This window comes from Ambystoma mexicanum, chromosome 13, assembly GCF_040938575.1.
Source record: "Ambystoma mexicanum isolate Mex_15411 chromosome 13, UKY_AmexF1_1, whole genome shotgun sequence".
In the NCBI taxonomy this organism is placed as follows: domain Eukaryota; kingdom Metazoa; phylum Chordata; class Amphibia; order Caudata; family Ambystomatidae; genus Ambystoma; species Ambystoma mexicanum.
Window position 1 is genome coordinate 722,957,123 of NC_090938.1, and position 26,416 is coordinate 722,983,538.

General features: G+C 48.1%; 1 protein-coding gene across 6 annotated transcripts in view; it reads left to right on the top strand.

Annotated features, from left to right (window-relative positions):
• LOC138521808 (E3 ubiquitin-protein ligase TRIM39-like) overlaps positions 1–26,416 on the top strand; it is a 915,506-nt gene that overhangs the window by 678,493 nt on the left and 210,597 nt on the right. For 4 of the 6 annotated variants that reach the window (XM_069634922.1, XM_069634924.1, XM_069634921.1 and 1 more), the window contains one exon: positions 15,672–15,698. The exons of the other annotated variants lie outside the window; for them this stretch is intronic. In XM_069634922.1, coding sequence (XP_069491023.1) covers positions 15,672–15,698 — 27 coding nt within the window. The remainder of the gene's footprint in view (positions 1–15,671; positions 15,699–26,416) is intronic. 6 annotated transcript variants of the gene reach the window in all.

Here is a 26,416-nt window from a genome sequence, read left to right on the forward strand (position 1 = left end):
AGCGGCGGCGGGCGGAAGAGGCGCGGCTCACAATGGTCAGGGCGGAGAACTCCATGCGGAGGGCCCTGAGGCGGGCCGAGTGCCTCGAGGCAATCCGCAGGGGGTTGGAGGAGGACATGCCGTCGTCCCTGCGGACCCTCAGGGCCATGGAACTGGACCGCCTCCGGGACATCGAACAGGAGTTCGATGATGCCCTGGCCCGGGACACCACGGAGTGAGCCGCTGGACTTGCCCGCCGCCTTTGTATATAGTTCTTTAGGTTTCCTTTCTTTCTTATTATGATTTGGAGTCGACGGACACTGCTCCACTTTTTGTATATAGTTGATTTTTAGGTATGTTTTTTAGTAGGTTTCCTTTGTTCAGTTGGGCTCATGGACCCTTGGTATTTTCTAACATGGTTTATTATTGCATGGAGATTTTTTTACATTACACTTTGGACACATTTTTTTTGATTCTCATTTGTAGTTTTGTGTTTTTATACGGACATGCAGCTTTCTTTTTCTCATTCACATTGTAGTTTGTTTTCTTTCTTTAGCATTCTTTATTTTTTTATATACAATTTTGTTTCAATACTTCACTGTGTGGTATCATCTCTTTGGTTTCATGCATGTCATGTTGGGTGTATTCCCATTCAATTGCAACCATTGTGTGTGACAGACATGGGTTCATTAGTTTCATGTACATTGGGGGTGTAACATGTGATTTCCATTTCCATGTGGGTGAATGGGTTACTTGGTAGGGCTTTTTGGCTGTGGAGGCTGACCATTACGCACATGATTGGGGATTGTGAGGACCTGGTGGGGGCTGCCCCTGCACTGCTGGGGGGTGGGGGTGGTGGGAGACATGAGTGGGGGCCTGGTGGAGGGTGACCCTGGATGCTGGGGGGTGGGGGTGGTGGGAGACATGAGTGGGGGCCTGGTGGAGGGTGACCCTGGATGCTGGGGGGTGGGGGTGGTGGGAGACATGAGTGGGGGCCTGGTGGAGGGTGACCCTGGATGCTGGGGGGTGGGGGTGGTGGGAGACATGAGTGGGGGCCTGGTGGAGGGTGACCCTGGATGCTGGGGGGTGGGGGTGGTGGGAGACATGAGTGGGGGCCTGGTGGAGGCTGCCCCTGGTGGCTGGGGGGTGGGGGTGGTGGGAGACATGAGTGGGGGCCTGGTGGTGGCTGCCATGGTGGCAGGGGGGTGGGGGTGGTGGGAGACATGAGTGGGGCCTGGTGGAGGCTGCCCCTGCACTGCTGGGGGGTGGGGGTGGTGGGAGACATGAGTGGGGGCCTGGTGGAGGGTGACCCTGGATGCTGGGGGGTGGGGGTGGTGGGAGACATGAGTGGGGGCCTGGTGGAGGGTGACCCTGGATGCTGGGGGGTGGGGGTGGTGGGAGACATGAGTGGGGGCCTGGTGGTGGCTGCCATGGTGGCAGGGGGTGGTGGGAGACATGAGTGGGGGCCTGGTGGAGGGTGACCCTGGATGCTGGGGGGTGGGGGTGGTGGGAGACATGAGTGGGGGCCTGGTGGAGGGTGACCCTGGATGCTGGGGGGTGGGGGTGGTGGGAGACATGAGTGGGGGCCTGGTGGAGGGTGACCCTGGATGCTGGGGGGTGGGGGTGCAGGGGGACATGAGTGGGGGCCTGGTGGAGGCTGCCCCTGGTGGCTGGGGGGTGGGGGTGGTGGGAGACATGAGTGGGGGCCTGGTGGTGGCTGCCATGGTGGCAGGGGGGTGGGGGTGGTGGGAGACATGAGTGGGGGCCTGGTGGAGGGTGACCCTGGATGCTGGGGGGTGGGGGTGGTGGGAGACATGAGTGGGGCCTGGTGGAGGCTGCCCCTGCACTGCTGGGGGGTGGGGGTGGTGGGAGACATGAGTGGGGGCCTGGTGGAGGGTGGCCCTGGATGCTGGGGGGTGGGGGTGGTGGGAGACATGAGTGGGGGCCTGGTGGAGGCTGCCCCTGGTGGCTGGGGGGTGGGGGTGGTGGGAGACATGAGTGGGGGCCTGGTGGTGGCTGCCATGGTGGCAGGGGGGTGTGGGGGTGGTGGGAGACATGAGTGGGGGCCTGGTGGAGGGTGACCCTGGATGCTGGGGGGTGGGGGTGGTGGGAGACATGAGTGGGGGCCTGGTGGAGGGTGACCCTGGATGCTGGGGGGTGGGGGTGGTGGGAGACATGAGTGGGGGCCTGGTGGAGGGTGACCCTGGATGCTGGGGGGTGGGGGTGCAGGGGGACATGAGTGGGGGCCTGGTGGAGGGTGGCCATGGTGGCAGGGGGGTGGGGGTGCAGGGGGACATGAGTGGGGGCCTGGTGGGTGCTGGCCATGGTGGCTGGGGGGTGGGGGTGGTGGGAGACATGAGTGGGGGCCTGGTGGAGGGTGACCCTGCACTGCCGGGGGGTGGGGGTGGTGGGAGACATGGATGGGGGCCTGGTGGGGGCTGCCCATGGTGGCAGGGGGGTGGGGGTGGTGGTGGGAGACATGAGTGGGGGCCTGGTGGGTGCTGCCCATGGTGGCAGGGGGGTGGGGGTGGTGGGAGACATGAGTGGGGGCCTGGTGGAGGGTGACCCTGCACTGCCGGGGGGTGGGGGTGGTGGGAGACATGAGTGGGGGCCTGGTTGGGGCTGCCCATGGTGGCAGGGGGGTGGGGGTGCAGGGGGACATGAGTGGGGGCCTGGTGGAGATTGCCCCTGCACTGCTGGGGGTGGGGGTGGTGGGAGACATGCATTGTTGATCAGTAGTGCAAGGTGACATGTGGGTTGGCTGGGGGGCATGCCCATGGTGAATGGGCTGCCTGCGGGACATGTGCAGGGGTGCAGGGTAGTCCCCCGTGGTGTGGGCTGCCTGCAGGGGCCGTGGAGGTTGTGGAGCGTACACCTGGGAGGACCCACACGGCCAATTCACGTGTAGTACTCCCCAGAACCCCTGAAATACACATTCCCTGCTGGTATCGCGTGTGGAACTTCCCGCGCACCCCTGAAATACACGTACCCTGCTCGCACTGGGACTATCGCGTGTGGAACTTCCCGCGCACCCCTGAAATGCACGTACCCTGCTCGCACTGGGACTATCGCGTGTGGAACTTCCCGCGCACCCCTGTAATACACGTACCCTGCTCGCACTGGGACTATCGCGTGTGCAACTTCACGCGAACCCCTGTAATACACGTAGCACGCTCCCCCAGGCCCGATCGCGTGAGAAAGTTCACGCGAACCCCTGAAATACACGTAGCCCGCTCCCCCAGGCCCGATCGCGTGAGGAAGTTCACGCGAACCCCTGTAATACACATAGCCCGCTCCCCCAGGCCCGATCGTGTGAAAAAATTCACGCGAACCCCTGAAATACACGTAGCCCGCTCCCCCAGGCCCGATCGCGTGAGTAAGTTCACGCGAACCCCTGTAATACACGTAGCACGCTCCCCCAGGCCCGATCGCGTGAGAAACTTCACGCGAAGCCCTGAAATACACGTACCCTGCTGTAATCGCGTGTGGAACTTCCCGCGCACCCCTGAAATTCACATACCTTGCTCGCACTGGGCCAATCGCGTGTGGAACTTCCCGCGCACCCCTGAAATACACGTTCCCCGCTTGGCGTTTGCTGTTTGCCAGCCCGGTGAACTGGTCCAGGGTTAGCGCAGCCCTTTGCGATGATTTAGCGATTTTGATGGCTTTTCCTTGCGCGAGGGCGTTCTTCGGGGCGTTACTGGCGCTGCTGCAGGGTCGCTGCGATTCTCTGCGCCACGGCTGGTTTGGGAGCCTAAAATCCATGAATACGCTGTCCGCGGAAATCGGTTTTAGCGCACGTGCCTGGCGCAGACAATCGCACGCGGACACTCTGCGCCAGCCGCTTGCGACACTTTTCTGCGAAATTCTATGAATTACCTGCAAGTCTTTCATCCTGGTGAGGTGTGCAGTATGTTTTTACTCCATGGGAACATCCCCAGAAGGCACGCCTGCGGGGGCCATAGATGCATCTTAATACCACCTCGGGCAACCTTGTCTGCCACTGCCCCCCACAACTTCTGTACCAATGGGCAACTCCAAAACATATGCAACATAACGGACTTTTCATCCGCATAGTGAGGGCAGACTGCAGTGGCACCCCATTTAACTGGGATATTTTATGCAGGGTCATGTGTGGCCGGTGTATTACATACAATTGTGATAATTTAAATCAGCCATTCCTAAAGACCCTTCTGGTGTAAAGGAGGGTCCGTGCCCATTCCGCGTCTGAAAAGGACCTGCCCAGATCAAACTCCCACTGCGTTCCTACTTTCAGCCCAGGCTCGCTCTACCTACTCGGAACCAAGTCATAGGGCCTCATTATACGGTAGGCGGTGAGCCATGGCGCTATTAGCGCCATGGCTCATGCCGGTAAAATACCGGCACCGCCTTGGCGGAAAGGGGATTTACCGCCCCATTCCAAGGTTGGAGGGGCGGTAAATCCCCTTTCCGCCATTGCCCTTCCCCATTCCCATTTCTGCCCCATAGGGCTCTATGGGAATGGGGGAAGGCGCTAATTACGGCACCGCAATTTTGCGGTGCCGTAATTAGCTCCGAGGTCCCTTAGTGGGTTGGATTTTAACGCCTGCAAAAAGCAGGCGTTAAATCCCCCAACCCGCAAAGGGACCTCGTAGTAAGGCGGTAAGGATTTACCAGTATTTTACCGGTACCGGTAAATCCTTACCGCCATCTGTGTAATGAGGCCCAGAAACTCTTGAATCTGCATCCCCTCCCTCTGATATGTCATACATGGTGAACAAAACCGCATCAGTCGCTGCACCTTCAAAAAAAAGCACGCCATCTACCCTCAATCTCTCCGGAGGCCCATGTGCAATAGAAATGGACCCCTGTGTATACCCGAGATCTGCATTAGGGACTCAAAGTCCATCACATTCCCCTCAGATATCAGATCACCTACTGTGGCCACCCCACTGGTCTCCAATATTTGCTGACCTTCTGAACCGACTTGAGTCGTGCGCCCGACAGCGCAGCTAAAGGGATACTTTGGGAGTACGAATCCAGGGTTCCCAGAAGCCACCACAGTCTCCGCCACGCGGCCTTCCCCAGCAGCAGAAGATGGGGTAAGCGCGAAAATGCGCTCTAATCCACAAGACCTCCTTTAAGTAATAACACGGAAGAGAGGGGCTGCACCAGGCCAATGTCCAAAGACGGCGCCAGCCAATCCACAACACACTGCGGCTGCTCTGCCAAGAAATACAACTCAAAATGCAGGAGTCGAAGCCGCCCACCCAAATTATCACTTTGCAAAGTCCTCAATGCTATTCGTTGTCTCTGACCCTTCCAAATGAAACACTGAAGAATGGAATCAAACTCATAAAAAAAAATTGGTAATATTGAAAGGGATGTTAACAAAATGGTAAAGCAAGCACGGCAGAGTCACCATTTTCAGAAGTTCCACCTTCTCCATCATTGACAGGGGTAGCCTGTTCTAAACCACTACGGATTTTCGTACAGCGTCCAGGGCCTTTCGCGTGTTGTGTACATGCAAGGCGTAAAAATCATGCCTCACATTTACCCCCAAGTATCTAAAAGTATCCGTCTCCCAACGCAAATCGATACAAGGCAACTATGGTAGGCCTCTCAACCCAGCCAATGGGAACAGACAGGATTTAGTTTATCCCTGAATAGACCGCAAATCAGTCTGACATCGAGAAGATACTGCAGATTTAAGTCAGGGTGCGAGACATAAAGAAGCATGTTGTCCGCATATAATGCAATCAAATGTCTAACTCCGTCAATCAGAATGCCCGCTTCCAGATATTCAGATCGGAGGTACACCGCAAGCGACTCAAGGGCCAGTATGAACAGCACAGGGGACAGTGGACAGCCCTGCCTCGTGTCTTTCTGCAGCACCCACCCCTTGAAATCTGCCTACCCTCAGTCTGGGTTCTGTGTACACCAAGCGTACACACCGCAAGAAGCCCTCTACGATCCGAAACAAAGCAGGGCCTTGTATAACCAGTCCCACCTGAATGATTCAAATGCCTTCATGGCATTTAATGAGGCAATCGCGCACTCCAAATCCAGATTCACTGTACTATCAATAACATGGTGTAGTCTCCTCAAATTCCACGCAGTGTTCCTGCCAGGAACGTACCCTGTTTGGTCCGTATGGCCCAAGGTGCCTATTACTCTTTAGCAGGGCTGTCAGGATCTTAGTCTTGATTGACCATGGAGAGGGGCCTGTAGGAGCTACAATCCAACAGGTTTTTGTCTGGCTTAAAGGCGGGGACTATAATTCATTCTCACAAACTGCTAGGTAAGATCCTTGTCTCGTAGACCTCCTCTAAGGTGTCCAGGAGCATAGACGCCAGCACCTCAGCATATTGTTTGAAGAATTCCCCTGGTAAACCATCAAAGCAATGTACACCTGGTGAACAGTAACTCCTCAACAGAAAACGGGGCGTCCAACAGTGCCCTCTGTTCCGCCTCAAGATGGGTTAACACTGTGGGACAGAGCCTCTGCAACATCAGTGGCACTAGGCTCTGTTCCAGAGGAGGAGAGAGCTTCATAGTGCAGAAAACACTGCATTGATTTCCACTTGCTCATACCGAGTGACCCCCCCACCCCGCCCGGTCATCCTATATGGCACTGATCATGTCCCTTTTAACCTCTGCTGCATAACCATGCCAGCAGCCGGCCAGGTTTGTCACCCTCCACATGCAGATTCTGCATATACTCTGCAAAGTCAATTGTACCCAATCAGTCCCATGCCAGCAGGCACTGTTGCCTCAATGCAGTCAGGTCACCAGACCCCCCATCAGACCCCTCACAACCCTCCTCCCCTGTTTCCCCTTCCCTGCATTCCAACAATGCAGTGTCCTAGTCGAGACTTGCGTGAGGGAGTGCAGCAGCTCTCTCCAGAGCCCACCCATCTTCTCACCAATCGCTTCCCCCCCCGTGCCACCACCATAAAGGCCTCCCATAAGGTGCCCGCACCAGCTACACTACCAGTATTGGTATAAAAAAAGCTATATCGCAGCTCTCAGAAGTTCCCGGAACGCAGCGTCCAACAGAGCTTCTGCCCGTAGGCCTATGTGATCTCCACTGCCACATGGCCATCAACGGGGCGTGATCAGATAGGACCCTGGCCTGATAAGCAGCATCATAAAATTTCCAAGCACCTTACACCCTGTGTAAATATGATCAATAAGGGTATGCACTTTGTGTGTTGTGGAGAAGTGCGAATAGGAGCGGTCTGCCTCGTGGGTCGCCCTCCATATGTTCGTCAGCCCAAAATTCCCCAACAGTCTGTTCAAGGCCTTCGCCGGGGGAGCAGGCTACCGAAATTTGCTATCCGACCAATCCATTAATGGGTCCATGGTACAATTAAAATCACCTCCCCAAATCCACCGGGCACTCCTGTACGGGTACAACCTCGAGTACAGTGAAGCAACGAAGGATGTAGCCGTGCGATTCGGGGCATACGAATTTATGATACATACTTCCCTATCCTGCAGGAGCCCAATCAGCACCATCCTACCCTCCTCTCCCTTCATTTCCAGAAGTCTGAAAGGGACAGACTGGGCAATCCACACAATGACCCCCCCTAGCAAACGCAGAGTAGGGGAGCCATACAATTGCCCCCCCCCTCCATTTCCCATCGAGCTTGGTCTGCCTATCCCTAGTAAGGTGCATCTCCTGAAGCAGGGCCATCCCCACACCCTTCCTACGCAAATATGCAAACACCCTGACTCGTTTGATATATCCATTCAAGCCACATACATTCCATGTGGCCTCCCGCACGGCCATCTTCCAGGTCTCGCTCCATCCCATCGACCTTGTCCCCTCTTGCCATAGGCACCTCTCGCTCCATTCAGCGACATCACCCGGACCAGCGACATCCCCAACATCTGATCCATCACTTTGTGTAAACCCATCAACCTCTGAAACCCCAGCCACGAGCAGAGAAAACTATGCAACTACAAAACGAACCCCCCCTCCCAAAAATCCTTCCCCTACCCTCAACCAAATAAGACAGACCCAATAGCAAGATGCATATTCAGGCCAAACTGCCTCTCATGACCTCCCCCCCCCCCCGCTCCCGGGTGATGAACAGCAGCAGATACCTTGAAACTGGTATCGAAGCGTATATTGTCCATAGTAGCGTGTCATCAGCACATGCAGCCGACAGCAAGTCGTCGTAAGAAATCAAAAAAGAAAGGATACAGAAAAAACAAGGGTGATCGGCTGGAACGCCAACCACGAGGATCCTGCCTTGGCTCATCAAACTGCTGTTGACTCGTATCCCTGCATGCAACCGCACAGTGTGAATATCCCAGTTAAGGGTTGTTCCTTCACGCTGTAAGTGAGAGGCCCCCAAAAATAGTTAAATCTCCCAATTGGAGTCAATAAAAACGCATCTCAGGAGGGAATGAGACCAAGACCAAGTGCCAAAGGCTTTATCTAAAATAGGGCAAGCAGAATCTCCTCTGCTCACGCCGAGAGCGCTCTGCAGAAAACATGTTACAATTCATTTTTATACAGGAAAATCGTCATCAAGCTGAGGGAAGGCCTAGGGGGCACATGAACATTTGGGATTGGTCACTAAGAGTGGACACCTATAGGTGCCATAGTGTCAGAGGCACTTGGTTGGCTTGAGGGCATGTGGTGAGATGATGACGTGTCCTGGGTCAATCGGTCAGCTGGGCTCATCGAGTTGGTATGTAGGATCGGCAACTTGTAATGTTTCTTTTGTTAAATAACCATTTGACATTTGCCCTTGCTGCCACACACTCCCATTCGTTCACTACCCTAATCTGTTTGTCCGGTGAGCTCAAAGACTTGTAGCTTAAACACTTATGAAAACATGCAGAAGGTACAAATGTGCAACATGCGCTCCCGCTTTTTCTGCAAACACCTCCATCGATTGCTGTTAACAGGTCTAGCACATATCGACTCTGCATCGTCATTAATCGCAGGGCTCTAAGTTCCACTTTGATGACATTAAACCCTTCTTCAGTGTCGTTGGCCAACTGGATGAGCTCCCACCTTGTGATCTGGAGCCACTTAGCATTCGCTCTCGCCTGGATGCTAGGAACGAGGGACGCAAAAAATGTCTCGACAGAGCTGAATAACTGGAATCGATTAGGTATTTGGGCCAGGAGGTCTGATGATTTGGCTGAAATATAGTTTGAGGATTGTTTCTTTCGTTGGAGTGGATTTTGTACACCTTCTTTGTCTATGGCATACATGGGAACTGCTTCAGGCGGTGTTGGTGACAGTTCGTTTGGGGCCGCCACTTGTGTGTTTCCTCCATGGATGTGGCTTTCTGGGATCACCATTAGTGCGGAATGCAGCGTTGCCAATGAACATGTGCCTCTCCATGATTGCGGGAGATGCAGGTATGCCATGTTACAGCAAACCCATTATGTGTCCATCATTGCAGCCGTTCCCTTTTTCATGTCGGGTATTATGAGAGTTTTTGTTGCAGCTTTTGTTTTCCCCCATGTCTTTTTTCCCTTCCCCCACGGAAGCAAAGTTCGTAAGAAATGTCTTTTTGCAATTTGAAGGGTTTCTCGATGGCGGTAACCCAAGTGAGTTTTGTTATGTGTTCAGTCGATATGGGAGCGCATGTTCTCTGAACCCATGAGAGTTTTTCTTCGGACAGCCCTCGCAGTGCTTCTGCCTTGCATAGTATTTCTTCCTTTTGCCATTTATTGTCCGTGTGCAATGTCCCCTTTATTACCAGGAAAGGCTCTTTCACACAAATTACTCCTTGCGGCCGGGAGTAGCATGTCCGTTCATGCTGCAACTGTTCAAATGAAACTGTGTGTACTTGAAAAGTATTTTTTATTTGGCATAGCGCGAGATGTAGGAGACATTGGGCCTCTGCAAATGGGATTTCTTGTGGCAGCCTGAGGCATGGGGTATAAGTGAGCATACACAGCAGCTCTCATTAGTTGTTTGTTTTGCTGTGCTGCTCATGTCCGCGTACCATTTATTTGTCTGGTGGGGGTGTTGGGGATCATCAACTGTGTCTAAGCCAAATTTATAATGCTCTTCCCATTTTTCCTGTTGTGTTTCCCTCTTCTTTCTCCTAAACCCACCTCCCTCATTTCCTTGGACCTGCTCGCCATCCTCCTTACCCTCCCATTGTGTATATAAATTGTAGTAAGTGATGGCCATATGTTTGTCATCATTACTCCCTTCTCTGGCGGTTGTGTTTTCTGATGTTGCCGTTTCTAAAACCGGCATGGTCGTTTGGTACGGATGATTCTGCACCCACGTGAGTTCTGAAGGAGTTCTGTCATTCATTGTGTACACACTAAAATCAGTTTCATTTATATGTGGGGACCGTGGGGTGGCTTGCATCGTCGTGATATGCGTGATACCTGTGGTGCTGTTACGCTCACCTTCATGGCTCCCGTGGGCCCATATTAATTTAGCACCATCCCAAATTAGATGGGTCCCTTTCTTGATTGTTTCTATGCCCACACCTCCCTGGCCGACATCGATTGAAATATATGCAATGACCCAATACAGGAACAGGCCAAACAATGTTGAAAAGAATACTACCGCACACACAAACAGCACACACTCGTATGAATAACTAGGATAAACATATCTCCTTCGTCTACTCCTATCTACACTATTATTTGCTGCGGCCGGGGCCTCGTCCATGCCCATTGTAGCTCCTAATAAATGAAATATGAGCAATTGTTAATCGTGCATATTAATCCTTCGTGTTTTACCAGGGACGTCATATGGGGGTCGCCAGAGGTCGCAAGAGCGACCTCTGCTGATTGGCCAGCGACCGCTGGCAATCTCTTGCGACCTCTGGCATTTCCTCCAATCGGAGGAGGGGGCGTGGCAGCAGCACGTGGGGTTTCTCCGGCGCTCCTGTCCTCTGCACAGCGTGAAAGGCTGAAAGCTTGAAAAACACGGTAAGAGTGAAGTCGGGGGTGTGTACTCTGTGCTGCTGGGGTGGGTCAGGGTCCTCGTGTCGTGGGTGCTGCTCATAAAGCTTGGCAGGCCATTTTCTGAGAGGAAAAGAAAGGGCCTCCAACATCGTACTGCTTACGAAGGCGGCAGAGCCGTGCCTTGATTTCTGATCAACCAAGCTTAATGTGGAATGCTGAATGCGTGAGGCCGAACAAAGCGTCTTATCCCAGCACAGCACACTGCGGGCCGAAGCAGGGGCCTGCCTGTTCCAAAGGTAATCTTAAACAGACACTTATTGCAACTTCATAAAAGTGAAAAGTTGCCCTCTTGTGCCATAGTTTGGGGATGGCACTGATTGGATGACTGTGTGGCAAATAATGGAAAGCTACCGAGAGTACAGAGTGGATAGTAATGCTATCCAACAGATGAACATGCCAATGATATATAGAATTTGTGAATTCCCGAATGGCAATGCAAGTACCGCCTCCCAGCATGTCAGCTGCTGCATTGTAACAATGGCAACCGCGCGCGTCAGACTGTCCCTTTTCCATGTATTTTGCTTTGGTGTTTCGTAAAGCAGCACGAGCAAACAAGAAGCGTCAGAGCGCTGAGCCTTTTATCCTCAGTACCCAGATTGCCCAGCCCATCGCCGTTTTTCTTGCAATTATTCAACTTCAAAACCATTTCTCTGCCTTTACACCTTATTAACGGTAATACCCATCGCCTTCCACAAAGCTATGAATTTAAGTAAACGCTGTGTCTCAGATTAAAGCTCATATCCATTCATTTTTCGATGCCAGGGGAAGGAACCTCTGTATTCTGAACATTGGATAGTTTACTATAAATAAGACAACGTAATTATATGTATTCTTGTGTAGCGCTTTCATCCCTAGTTCGAAGTTTTGATGTGCTGTAAATAACAGGCATTGCTATCATTATACAAATGGCACTCATATTGGAAGACGATAAGGCTTAGCGTGTTGAGGATGGTGGGTTTCAAGCTCAACCCTGTGACCTGTGACAGAGATTGCCGCGGCAAATGCATTAACCTGCTTCGCTGTATTTCCAGCTAACTAACCAATGATAAAAGAGGCCGATCTGGTTATCGTACGGGAGGAAGCACAAAATGCAATGATTAGAGTTAACAAACTTCCTTTATTATATGTATATCAGCATGTGTACTTAAATATAGGTATTCTAGAAGCGTCGAGGGGGGGCCAGGCGTCACAAAGCTGTGGACTTTTAAGAAAACGCTTGTGTGTGAGGGGAGGGTTATGAGCCAGGGAATCCACCACGTCCCAACAGTAGAGCCGAGATAACAACTATATTGGAGGTCACCTAATTTGTTTTCTCTACATTCAGCCACTTCTAGTTTCGTTTCTCCATTTTAAGAGCAGGACCACACGCACCAGAATGCAAAGTGAAAAATAGACCTCAATGAATTAATCACTCTTAACATGAACCGACTTGAGATCTCGGCCGTAAATAAAAACCGAGATGCTGTGTAGGGAACCTGCTATCTCCTACAAGAAACCAAATGGGCCCCAATGGGACGGCTGTTTTATGCTCCAAGCAATAATCTTGTGGGTGGGCCTGCTGCCCGCTCCCTTTAGCAATGCAAATGGGATCCGCTTTCCCTTATGTAAATGCAGGTTTCCCGGGAAAGGGAGCGGGAACTTTCCCACAGGTGAGGAATGGATCTGTGAGTGTGACGTGCCAAATGGAGGAGCTATATGGTGCCGTGCTGTGATAATGAATTTGAGGGGGGCTGAGTCACCCGTGTTTGCTATCACCTTTGATAAGGAGACGAGCATTTCCTTGAAATTATTTGGAACAAGAGTTTTTCTTTTGCTTTAATTTGAGAAACACGTGGCAACGGGTAATTTACTCGTTGTGTGCTGCGATCCGAAACGCGTAACTTTGAAAGTCAGAACAAATGTATAGGGTAGTTCCGCATGCACGGCTCATTGTCCGTAATGAAAGGTCAATAGGGAGGCAACGCTGCGTGAGGAGCGCAGTGCAGACAGTGGGTTTTAGGGACAGTGGGCATCTCCAGCGCTCCAAGTTGTCCAAATTGCGCACAATTTGAGGGACAGCCGGTGTGCGTAGGTAATTCACATGTATCTATTGTAGTTTTGATAAATTCCTGTGGTTCATACACTTCCCATGGCAACATGGGCCTTGACACACAGTACATATGATGACCCATTCTTGTATGAAATGTCACAATACAGTGATATCGCAACCATATTTTTCTTAGTGTACTGAGGGATAATGCTTTATGATGCCACTTCCTGTGATGTCATGTGGGGGTGTGGTCAAATGACATCACTTCCTTTGATGTCACACGAGTGCGGACTCAAATGACATCACTTCCTGTGATGACACTCTTGGAGGTGTGGCATTGTGATGTCACTTCCGCTACCCCTGGCATTTTGGTGAAATGACGTCCCTGTTCACAGGGACTGAGTCTACGGGTCTCTCCTCTTCAGATGCAAGGATTTATCTCTCAAAACTCTGGTTTTTGGTCTCTGGTTACTGGAACTACTAAAACTGCGACCTGCTCAGATGGTTGCTTGGATAAAAAGCAGTTTAGAATTCCTTCAAGAATTCCAAACTACCTCACTCCCTCTCTCAACTAATCAATGCTACTGTTCAGAGCCTCCATCTTGCTTTGGGCAAACAAAGGCTTCCTGAGGAATACATTAAGGAAAAATCACAATCACTGACTCAAGCCATTCCACCTCCAATCACTCCCTTAAGTACAAACCTAAAACCTATACAAACTACCCCTTCAGAATGAGTGTCTGAAGCGTGAATGGTATGCGACCCTGACAGTACCCCCTCCGTAAAGCCCTGTCCCAGGGCCTGGCTTTCCTGGCTGTAAGCGATGAAACCGTTTAACTAACCTGGGCGCGTGCACATTCTTAACCTTTTCCAAAGATCTTTCCTCATGCCCATAACCTTTCCATTCCACCAAATACGGCAGTTGCCCACGGACAACTCTAGAATCCAATATTGCCTGCACTTAATATTCATTATCATCATCAGAAAACACTGGACCCAGAACTCCCTGCACCCTTGTGTCCTTTCTATAGATCTTTAACAAACTCGCATGAAATGTAGGATGAATCCTTAACCCAGGGGGGCAAATTTAGTCTAACTGTAACAGGTGAGTACACATGTTCCACCTCAAAAGGTCCTATAAATCGGGGGCTAAACTTATTTCCTTTCAAAGCCAAATTCTTTGTAGACAACCAAACCCTATCTCCTACATGATATTCTGGAGCCTTACTACGTTTCCTATCAGCACATTTCTTGTAACTTAATTTACTTTTCTTCAAGGCCTGCACTGCCCGCTCAAGATTCTGACTCATAGCTCTCAACCTACTCTCAACATCTTGTACCTCCACCTCTTCAAGAACCACCCCTCTCAAAAAGCGCTGGTGAAAACATTGATTTACAAAAAAAGGCGACATAGACGTGGAGTCCTTAGCATTATTATTATAACAGAACTCCGCCAACCACAACAATTCCACAGAGTCTCGATCTGCACCCAAATAGCACTGTATATATTTTTCCAGTTCCTGATTTACCCTCTGTTTGACCATTTCCCTCAGGGTGATAACTTGTGGTCAAATTGATTTCTATCTTCAATGCCTTACAAAAAGCCTGCCAAAATTTGGAGACAAACTGAGCCCCCTGATCTGAAATCACCTGACTCGGTAAACCATGAAGCTTCACCAGAAAAACAACTGTAATAATCCGCAGCTTCCACCAGATGTCGCCCTATGCATAGCATGTGAATCTAAGCAGATACAAGCACCAGAAATAGGATTACGGTGAGTAATGTATTCCTTACTGTGTATTAATGCATCTAGAATCAGAACACTTACTGCATGCAAGGCCAAAACATTTGCTGTGTACTAAAGCCCCTAGGTTCTAACACTTGCTGTATGCTAAAGACCCCTGTATTCAAACATGCACTGAGTGACAAGTTCCCACCCTCAATCCTTCGAAGTGCAATACATTGCCACCCTCAGAATCCTTCTAAGTGCAAAACGATGGCTAACTAGAGAGTGCATAGCGGAAAACACCAAGTTCGGAGCAGGTGGTAGAAATGTAGAAGCGGTAGGGCCTTACCGGAGTACAGTGATGGATGTGCTCCCTGCCCATATCACCTTACCTGGTAGCTGTAGGATGTCCTGTCACGCATCCAGTTCAAACAGGGGGGAGCTGTCCTGGGGAGCTGCCCTTTGCCTCTAGCCCATAGCCGGCTGCCCTGGCAAGGCTGCCCTGGGGCACTCCATAAAGAGTACTGGAGGAAGCACCCAATCACAGGTCCGGTGGACAGGAGTGGGGCGTGAAGAGGACAGGGGAGGGGTTGGGAAGAAGGAAGCACTGGGGCGGCTAGATTGAGTAGGAAGAACGCAGGGCAGAAAAAAATTAATAATGCAGGGAGGGTGAAAAATAAATAATGCGTGCTGCGGGAAAAAATAAATAATGCGGGGTAGGTGGCGGGAAAAATAAATAGTGGGGGAGTGGGCAGGATGAGCACTTACCACCAAGCAAGTGCGCCAAATAAGGAAGGAAAGGAGCAGGACCCGCTCTCACGGGCCTGCAGTTCAGCTAAGCGTCAAGGTAAGAACCTTAATTCCCTTTCCTATCTAATATAAAAGATGTGTATATTTATATTGTTTTATCTCAAACTTGGTTTGTAAATAGACATGTGTGTAAATCATTTTAGGTTTCATTACCTATTCTTTCTTTCTGTGCTTTTTTGTAGAGTGGAGATGGGCCAGCGACTTTGCAGGTAACTAACGATGTTCTTCCAACTATTCCTTGACATCTTTGTAATCTCTTCATATTTTGGATTCACCTGTAATGATCACCACTTCAGATGCATGTGCTGCGAGAGTGAACATGGCCTTGTACTTGTTCTAATATCACCAAGTTTACAGAGCTCATGAGCCTAGACAAAGCACCAGTGAGTCTCAGTGTGTGCTGTGGGTTGTTCCTTGGCCACAGAACTCTTTGCCACCTAAAGTCCTCTAGAAGTCCCCTCTGCTGTCCACTGACTCTACAGCCTTCCATCTGTTTTAGATTGAACCAAACCATGATCCTCTCAACACCCAGATCGCTCCACACATATGACATTCCTGTATCCCATGAACACAGCTAAGAAATCCCTAGATTATTCTTTTCTTGCATTAAGGACAGGGTGACGCCAGTACCCATGGACTAACATACTACACAGCTTTGGTGGTGTTGGTGTAAGCCATGTTTAGGCTTTTCTCATACCCTTGTGTAAAAAGCCTTGACAGATTTCACAATGTATCAAACTACTGTCCAATCTCTCTTCCCCAGAATACCCAAGGCTGGTCTTTACTGAGTACACACTCTACCATCCAATAATTCATCTCTTTAACCTATTGCATTCGTTGTTTCACAGATTCCACTCTACCAACACAGCGCACTCGTAAATTTCTAGCTGCTTCCGCACCACCCGCTATAGCCATTTATCCTTGATTGAAATCCACCTAATCCTCTGCCGCCATCAACACAGTCGACCTTAGCATCCTGCTTTAGATCACATCTGCTCTAGCCATCTCTGACAAGTTACCACCCAAGTTCACTTTCTTCCTCTCTGATAACTATTACTTCTCTAACTCCACAACCACCCCTTACGTGTCTGAATACTCCAAGGGAACAGTCTTGGATACTCCTTGTGCTCGACTGTTGATCGCAACATTCTCGGGAGAGGTGAATACACTGTCTAATTCTACATTTAAAGATATTCACCAACATTTTCACAAACTCTTCCTTTTCGTCTTGCACTTGGTACATGGTCATTTCCACCAATGCAAGTTTGAACACTTCTTCAATCCAGTCCTCCCCAGTCGGCTTCCTAGTCGACTTCAAGCAACTCGCTTCCATTCATCTCCAACACCAGTAGATGTGTGATCCATAGCCAAGTTTACTTGTCTCCGATGAGTCATTAAACAGAATGATAAATGTATCCACTTTAGGGTTCAGGACAGAAAAATGTTATGTTCTTTGTACGATTTCCTGCCCCTATGATCAGGTAGTGTCAGAAAGAAGTATTAGAAGGGAATAGACGCAGAGGTCATTACCACATCTCCCGTGTGTATTTGATGCTAGCATACCAAGTCTCACACACCAGCCTAATACATAGAAAATATGTTATTTTAGTCTGTCTGGCGTGTCAGTATTGGTATTAGATGTTACCATAAAGAGCCAATACTGTTGCATCTCAAAGATGAACGAGTTTAGTCATTGGGCCAGAAAAGCTTGTCTTTTTCACAAATGTAAAACTCTAGGCAGGGCATTAGTGATTTAAATGTGATGATTGTCAACTCTGTGAACTGCCCATGATCGCATGAGAAAGTTAAGAGGGTAGCAAAGTCTTATGAACCCAATTTTTGAGCATTGATGACGAGTATAGGGGTTGATGCCAAACCTACTCTAGAGACAGTGAATCCTGATGGGAATTGATCATTCTTCTTTATCATTATCCATAAAGAAAGGAAAACCTTTATTCTTTTTTCTGCTTCATTTGCCTTTTCACATGATTTGACACACTACTTTGGGGGCTTCATCCGGAGATGTATGTCAATTAAAGGGAGGAGAGCACAGCATGGAATTACCGAACAGAATTACTTCTATCCTAGTCCCTTCAGACATAGGTTGCTTCGTTTCATCCAGTCTTGGGTGTGGGATAAAGACGAGGTGATGGTAGGCCTTGGGTTGTGCCTATGTCAAAACAGAGCATCATTTGAGTATCGCCTGCATACATCTAGAATTCTAGCTTGCGATAGTGGCTCAAAGTGGCTAAATATTGCAAGTAGAGAACTGATAATCATGGTGAGAGGACAGAGCCTTGGGGTCGACTCCACACTTAAGAACATGGGGCACAGCAATGAAAGGACCTGTCTTTTTCCAGTATGAGTCGTTTAGGCGGAAGGAATTTATGAAACAAGGGCAGAACATGCAACTTTCATGTAACCCAATATAGTTGCCGTACAAGGATGAAGTGGTCAACAAGGTCATGGGCCTATTAGAGACCAAGTAAAATCAGCCCCCCTGGGTGGTCCTCTTATAATGCTAATATTAACTCTTCCTCATTCACTATTGCAGGTTTATTGCCTCCTTTGTGCCTGATGTCAGATTAGTTCTCGCAAAAGAGTCATTGATTGTCTCTGATGTTACTGTTGCTGTCAACTTTTTTTCCAGTATTTTGGCCACAAAGGGGAGATTGCAGATATACCAAATGTTTTTCCAGATCGTTAATGTCTGCATTTCTTTTAGGAGGGGTATGTCCAATAGCATGGTAAAACAAGGCATTAACCGTCTTGGTTAAGGACAGGGCAGAAGTGTTGTGCTTTCTGAGGCTTTCAGGACAAGGTGTGGTTTGAATGAAAGGCGGCTTCATGTGGTTGACTATTTCATTGGTAGTTAAATAGTTGATGGTATTAAGGCTGTAAAGGCGGGCGAGTACAAGGTTTCCTGTGTTGACATTTATAATTGATTTTGTATGATTTTCTTGTCACTACAAAAGGTTAAGAGGTCTTCAACCAGTTTTTGGGAAGGTGCCTTTATATTTTTCACTTGTCTGGCTCCACATTTCTTTTTATAGTTTGATTATATTGGTTGCTTTATTTATGGCCCTTGGGATGCGGTTCTGATGCACCCTTGGTGTGGATTTTGTAGGCTTCCTTGTCAGCTGTCGGGTCTGTTTCACCATCCTTCTACTTTTTGTCCATCCTTTTCAGGATGGTTGGATCTCACTTGAAACAGTTGGTCATAGCCTTCAGATTTCAGCTTGATGCTTCCTACCATAGATAATGATCTTGGTGTATAAGGCATTCACAGACGACTGGAACTAAAGGATGGCAGAAAAGGCTCCTGATCAACAGGTTTCAGTGGTCTGAAAAATTGCAGTTCAGAATTGTAGTGGCAGGGTAGTTGTTGGCCATGGAGTGACAGGGTCAATGGGGCTCATTAGGGTTGGTGGGTTACCGGCAAATACTCCTTACCGTCACGGGAGGCCTATATCCCGGTATTACCAGGATATTACGGGTGCTGGCAATGGCGGTAGGTTCCCATTGCATGGAGTCCAACAGGACTCCATGGAATGGGAACTACTGAATAACCGGCACCAGCATTACAGGTGCTGGTGATTGTCATTTATCTGCCAGTGGGGGCCTGATCTACCAGCAGGTCAGGCCTGCCGGGAGATCCGTGGCCCCCACCGGCAGACTTGCACTTTGCCGGTCTGGAAAAAATGCTGGTGCCGGAATTACCAGCATTTCTTCAGGACCGGCAAGATTGGAATGAGGCCCATAGACTTGACGCTGTCAGGTGGGATAGGGACCCCTCTTAACCTGGGACAGGAGGCCTACCCGGGTTTTCCCCAGAACCAGTCCTGCCCTAGAGATGGGGATGAAGGAGTTAGGAGGATGTGTATTGTATTTTAATACTTATACATAACTCTTCATTTTTTTACACCAACATGTTTCATCTGCTAGGCATATTTTGCCCAGTGTTCATCAGGGTTCTTTGTGATTACATCGAACACCGTTAGTTTCTGGTCTTGTAGTTTGACTCTTGTAAGTTGACATTTATTTTTAAATGGGGGGGCACTTACCCTAGTGCCCCACCCCTCCCCCATAATACCCATGCAGACTTGTATATGATTGATATATATATATATATATTTCTGAGGCTTGTGGATCTGCTTAGAATCATATGCTTTGCATAGGCTGACATCTAGTGGAACCTGCAGAGTATTGCACATGAAGTTTTCGAAGTTCGAAATGGGACGTCGACAGGGCGTGACTGTGTAATACTATCCCTAGTGTGACATACCTGTACCCATGATCCCTCACGCGTCGAGGTCCATCAGATTATTTTTCTCTGCCATTGTGGTAAATTGTGATTTTGCGGAGTCCCTAGCTTCAGCTACTTTCCGAGTTAAAGCTTATCCAAACTCTTCTGTTATTTGCGCTCAACGCATGAATTCAACAGCTGTTGACAAAGAACATCTTGACGGCTGATCCCGGTTTATGAGACAGACGTTTGACGATGGGCTTCGGCCTACACCAGGCCTCGGCTTACTCAGTAGGGAGAGGGGGGCGCATGCTTCTTTTTTAAAGAATGCATACCCCCCTTTCCTACTACTACTACCTCTGTCCTGCTGCCTCTTCATCCACTTTCCCTCTGTCCTCCCATGAAACTACCCTGTACAAACAGCCTGTGGACCCAGGGTCAGGGAACAACGCTGCACCCATGCCATCAGAAGCTGAACTTGGCAGCTTGGCTCCTGAGGTCATAGATTTTGGTCATCTTAGCCTAGACCAGAGGTGCATGGACATTCTCAAGGAAGCACACAAGTCTAACACAAGGCACTGCTATTTTAACAAACGGAAACATTTTGTGTTCTGGTGCAGAACATGGTCTCTCAATCCAACAGACTGTTCTCCGTCCAATATAGTCAACTACCTGCTCTACCTACTTGACTCAGGATTAGTCTTTAACTCACTCAAAGTACACCTTGCGGCTCTCTCCGCTTACACCACGTCTTAAAATAAAATCTTGTGGTGGATGGTGCCTTGTAGATAAAGCTTTCATGGAGGGTGTCAAAAAGCTCTAACCCTACTCCCGGCTGGGACCTCAGTACAAGACCCTTTCATAGTTATATAAAGGACAAGGTGGTGCTATGCACACATCCACGCTTCTCACCCAAATTCATATCAAAATCCCATGTCAATCAAACTATAGCGCTTCCTACGTTTTTCCAAAACCCTACAAACGCAGCAGAAAAGAGTCTACATGCACTAGATGTATGCAGAGCTGTCATGTCCTACCTTCAAAAGACAAGGGCGATTAGGAAAACAGATTGTTTATTTGTATCGGTAGCCGCTGGAAGAGAAAGGGACCCTATCTCTAAAGCAGCGATTTCTAAATGGATTGTCACTTGCATCCAACTCTATTACTCTCTTGCCAAGAGAACATTGCCCTTTAAGCCCAGAGCACACTCCACTCGAGGCACTGGGGCAACTCTAGCCTTCATAGCAAATGTGCCTCTAGATGCTATTTGCAAGGATGCTACTTGGAGTTCAGTACACACCTTCACCCAACATTACAGTCACAGACACACATTCTAAGGGTGATACACATGTGGGACAAGGAGTGCTGAAACATCTCTTTGAAGTGCTACCTTCTAATAACCCACCTCCTTCTACTAGTACTGCTCACTAATCTATGCAAAGCATTTGATTCTAAGCAGATCCACAAGCCTCAGAAGGTATACATTACTCACCGTAATCATATTTCTGATGCTTGTATTCGCTTGGATTCACACGCGCCCGCCCTTTCTCCCCTCTTGGAGAAAAGGTGTTTGAGAAAGAAGCATAGATCTTTCACACCTCATGGTCTCTACTTACACTTCACGTTTAAAACTTACACTCCCTCGTGTTAGAAACGAATAATCTGAAGGACCTTGACGCGTGAGGGATCGTGTGTACAGGGTACGTCACACTAGGGATAGTAATACAAACACGCCCTGTCAACATCCCTTTTCGAACTTAGAAAACTTCATGTGCAATACGTTGCAGCTTCCACTAAATGTCGGCCTACGCAAAGCATGTGAATCTAAGCAGATACAAGCATCAGAAATAAGATTACGGTGAGTAATGTAACTTATATATATTGTAAGGGTGCAGAAGTATGGGTCTGACACAATGGTGGCATGCTTTTTGGCAAAGACATTTATTATAAAAGTAAAGAAAAGGAAAAACCTATCTCTGCCTATTTCCATTGAGGGGATGCCCTACCTCAACAAAAAGGTATCTGCTCAAAATCTCTCAAAAAAACGCATAAGAGAAAACGCCAATTTCGTCAGTGTTAAAAAAAAAAAAAAACGCCCAAAATTTCAAAGAAGGGGACCGGCGGTTGAGGCGGTGCTGCCGCTCCCCTTCTTTGACATTAAGGGAATTCGGGGGTGGCTATTCGGGAAAGGCAGGGGTGTCCCCTGCTTCCATAAAAAGGAAAGCGGGGGGACGTCATTTGTGATGTCATCTTTGATGTCCTGGGTGCTAGTCTTAGCAGTGCACTGTGGTGCCGCGAGTTATGGTTGCTTAGCTTACCAGAACTGGCGAATTTCTAGGGTTTTTCGATTTTCATTGTAACATAACGTCCCTTTAGCAAGTTGTTTTCAGTGAATTTCATAGGTTTTTATTAGTGCAACTTAACCATAATGTCCCTTTAACAAAGTTTTTTCAGTAAATTTCATGGTTTTTTACCAGTGCACCCTAATTTGCTATAACTTCCTAATATCATACTTACCCCCAATATAGCACCATTTTTGTCCAATTTAAAAAGTTGCACCTTAAAACTGTGCCATTCCCCACTTTCTAGCATTATTTTTAACACTTATATAAACTTTTTCCACTGTTTTTGTGTTAGTGGACGTTCGCGAGCATCTGACGTCACCGCAGACTTTCCGGACAGTGTCACGTGACCAATGCGTGTGTGGCATGATGACGTGTTCACAAACGCGTCTGGGTTTCGCGAACGGGTTAGTGCTTCGTGAACTGTTCGGAACTGCATTTACACCTGATCTAGGAACTTTAAAGCTCAAAATGTAACCTTGTACAACTCCTACACCTATTCTTACTCATTATCCATTAACAATCTAGCACACTGCACATACTTGGAGGAATATTTGCAAAACTGCTACTTATCTTGAAAAATGCCATCAGCTACTGTCATCTCCCCAAAAGCCACCACCACCAGCTGGAGGACCTACCCAACCAAAGAAGTGCAATACTTCAAAAGACAATGAGGAGGACCAGGAAGATGAGGTAGAGGAAGTGCTTACCTCTAGCACCCAAATACAGAATCATGGGTGTTGCCGATCTTTAACACTGTTGGGGAGGTACCAAAGTCTAAAGCTAGCAAAGTGAAATGCACTGAGTGCAAAGTCACTGACAACCTAGGCAGTCCTCCTACGGGACCAACTCCATGCGCCGCCACGCCAGATCCAACCACCACAATGCTCTCAGAAAGGCTGTTCATTTCTTAGACAGTACTAGGCTGTCTTCCGCTACCTCATCTTCCTCAACCAATACTTTAACTACATAGCCTACCTCTGTGGGACACAAAATCCCACCAGCTACCTTGCAAGCTATAAAAGAGGCTGTTGATCCATATCTTTCAGAAGCAACAGTACTCTGTATATGCTGCAACACACCACTCTACAGAGGGGAGCAATTTCAAAGTGCTTTTCAAGCTGTAATCAAGGAGCATGAGAAACACTGCTCCTACCTTAGATTTAACACACACGACACATCCTCCCCTGTCCACCTGCCCCTCCATATGTGTGGTTGGTGCCCCTTCCCTCATTTCCCTCCCCACCTTACTTTCTGGCCTCTCCTGCAAAAAACTAAAACAACATTTAAAAAAGGTTCCTTTAGGAACCACCTTTCACAGTTAAAGTATAGAACTAAAAAAAAATAGGCTTATAGACTCCATCTACTTTACATTTTTCAGTAAAATAGTTAGATTCAATACGATTCTCCAACATTCTATTATGCGAACAGGCATAATGGACAATTGTATACTAGAGAAATAGAAAAAAAGCACAGAAAAAAATTTCTGTCCAAAATTCGTGTCTCTAGTATACCAGAAAGACCATAATCCGTTCCCCTTTATGACTATCCACAGTTTTTGCATTCCCCTGTCTAGCACATGCCTTATTAGAAAACCCAGATTGCACATGCACACCATCACACAAGACAGCCCTTATACTCTTTTTACTGTTATGTTTGTAATGCTGCCTCTTTGCCTGCTTTAATCCACTCACACGTATATACACCAATCAGTTAAAAGCTCTACATATACCCTATAAACATATTAAACTTCCACACAGAAACTGGCACTTAACAATGTTCGACAAATCTTTTGCATCTGCATTTCCCATACTTATAGCAACAAATTATACATAGTGCTCCTATAAATGCACACATGCCTTGTGCAGTAAGAGAAGTGCATAAATAAAAGGGGCATTATGGATGGGCACGTGCTCATGGGAGCCCAGGAGGGAAGTGCCAATGGATGCCACGGAGAGAAGCCACTAGCTAACTACTGGGGCAGAGGAGTCCCAAGGGTGTGGTACATCTTAACTGTAACATCCCTTTAACAAAGTTTTTCCTGTCAATTAAATAGGTTTTTATAAGTCAAAATGTGTCATAATGTTACAACAGTATATATGTTATTAATAATTCCTCTTAACATATATATTAAATAACTATAAAACTCCATTAAACAAACATATTTTTTGCAACGCATACTATGTGTGTCGTTAACATCAGCGCATGCCTGGTATGCAAGTCATTGTTCAATTGCCTAAGGCATGGGCTTCGGCCAAACGACATACCCCAACAGGCAAATCAAAGTAGACATTTGTCCTTGCAGAGCGCTAGGCCCACTGCCCACAGCAACAGTTATATCACTATTTTTCACACTTATGTTTTAACACTTTCAAAGAATTAAAACACAGGACATATTTGCAAAAGCATGCTTTCAGATCCTTGCTGATACTCCTCACGCAAGTTTGCTGCAATCCCATCCAGCACTCCAGGCTACAGCCGCAAGCAGAATTATTTTTCCCATTCAAACCAAGCGCTCCGGCCATGCCGCAATAAGAACATTTGAGTACATGTTTTTCTTTGCTCAGGGCCAGGCCCATTGCCCAGTCACCGAAGTTATGTCACAATTTATTGTTCTTACATTTTCACACTTTAGAAACAATAAAACGCATTACAGATTTGCAAAACCATGCTTTGATGTCCTTGCTAATGCTCCTCTCAAATGTTTGCTGCAATCCTGTCCAGTACTTGAGCTATAGCCACGAGCAGAATATTTTTCCCATTCAAATCTATCCCGATTTCGAAAACCCTTACCACACAGCCGATCCCTGGTGGACATGGCCAGTAGCCATGACCCAGACAATCTGGCCACTACCTATGCTACAGTCTATACCGCAGTCACCAAAGGTATATTACTATTGTTTGTACCTACATTATGACACTTTTCAAAAAATAAAACATGGACACATTTGCAAAACTATGCTTTCAGGTCCTTGCCAATGCTCCTTCCACAAGTTTGCTTATAATCCGTCTAGCATTTCGGGCTGCAGCTGCCTTTTAAACCTAGAGCTTCAGCCATGCCACATGCCTCAATAAGTACATCAGTTATATCACTATTTTTTGTACTTACATTTGGACACTTGGAAAAATAAAACACAAAACAGATTTACAAAAGCATGCTTTCCGGTCCTTGTTTATACTCCTTGTGCAGGTTTGTTTTAATCCAGTCCAGCACTTCAAGATGTAGCCGCAAGCAGAATATTTGCTCCCATTCAAACCGAGCACTTTGGCCATGCTGCATGCCCCAATAAGCAAATCAGAGTACATGATTATCAAGTAATTACAGAACGGTACAATGGATAGATCACTGCACTTGATCTAGTACTTTAATCGGATTACCCTGCTGCTGGTGATGGGGTTCTTTTGGAAGGTGCCCTTCCTTCTTCAAATGTTGGGTTTTGAATAGGAGAGTGAGCCCTGGTCACTTGAGCGCTGGGATTTTCAATAAATAATTGTCGTAACAAAGCAGTCTTGAAAACCATTGTTGGTGCAATATTTATTGTTAGAAGTGAGCTGACATGTGTTTCGACTCTCTAGGGTCTTTCTCAAGGCATGTGGATTGTGGGCCAGTCATTGCTGTGAGGTTGTGGAAATGAATCTGGGATGCAATCCTAATATCTTTTCCCGGTATGGTCTGAAATAAGGGTGGTTAATGATTTGGAGGGGTGGCCTGGTGACCACGTGGATGACTGGTTCGGCATGCTCAGCACCTCATTCTTGATTGATGGAATTCAGATCCCAGTCTCAGATTCGGTAAAAACTCTAGGGTACCACTGGATTCCTCCCTCTCACTCAACAAACAAGGCAGTGCTGTAGCTTCCTCAGCAGCCTATACTGCGAACCTCATCAATACAGCAAGACAATTCCTCTCCACAGAAAGTTGCATAACTATTGCAAGAGCAATCACGGGCGCCAGACTGGATAACTGTAATGTCCTATATATGGGAACCTCGAAACGGAGCATAAGCAAACTGCAGAGAATACAGAACAATGCCCTCCGATCAGCACTGAACATACCGAAAAAAGACCACATAACAGCCGCCAGGAAAATGGATCATTGGCTCCCTCAGGGAAAGAATTATCTTCAAGACTATCCATTACCCACAAATGGTTGAGCAAGACCGCCCCACAATACCTCTCCCAGAAAATTGAGAGACCTAATTCTACCAGACCAGTAAGATCCTTCCATGCCCACAAACTAGCCATACCGAAAGTGAAAAGAGCGAGAGGAGGGGGAGTAAGCGTCCCAGCAGTCAGTCAATCTCTGGAATTCCCTCCTCCAGAACTAAGAGCAGAGGAC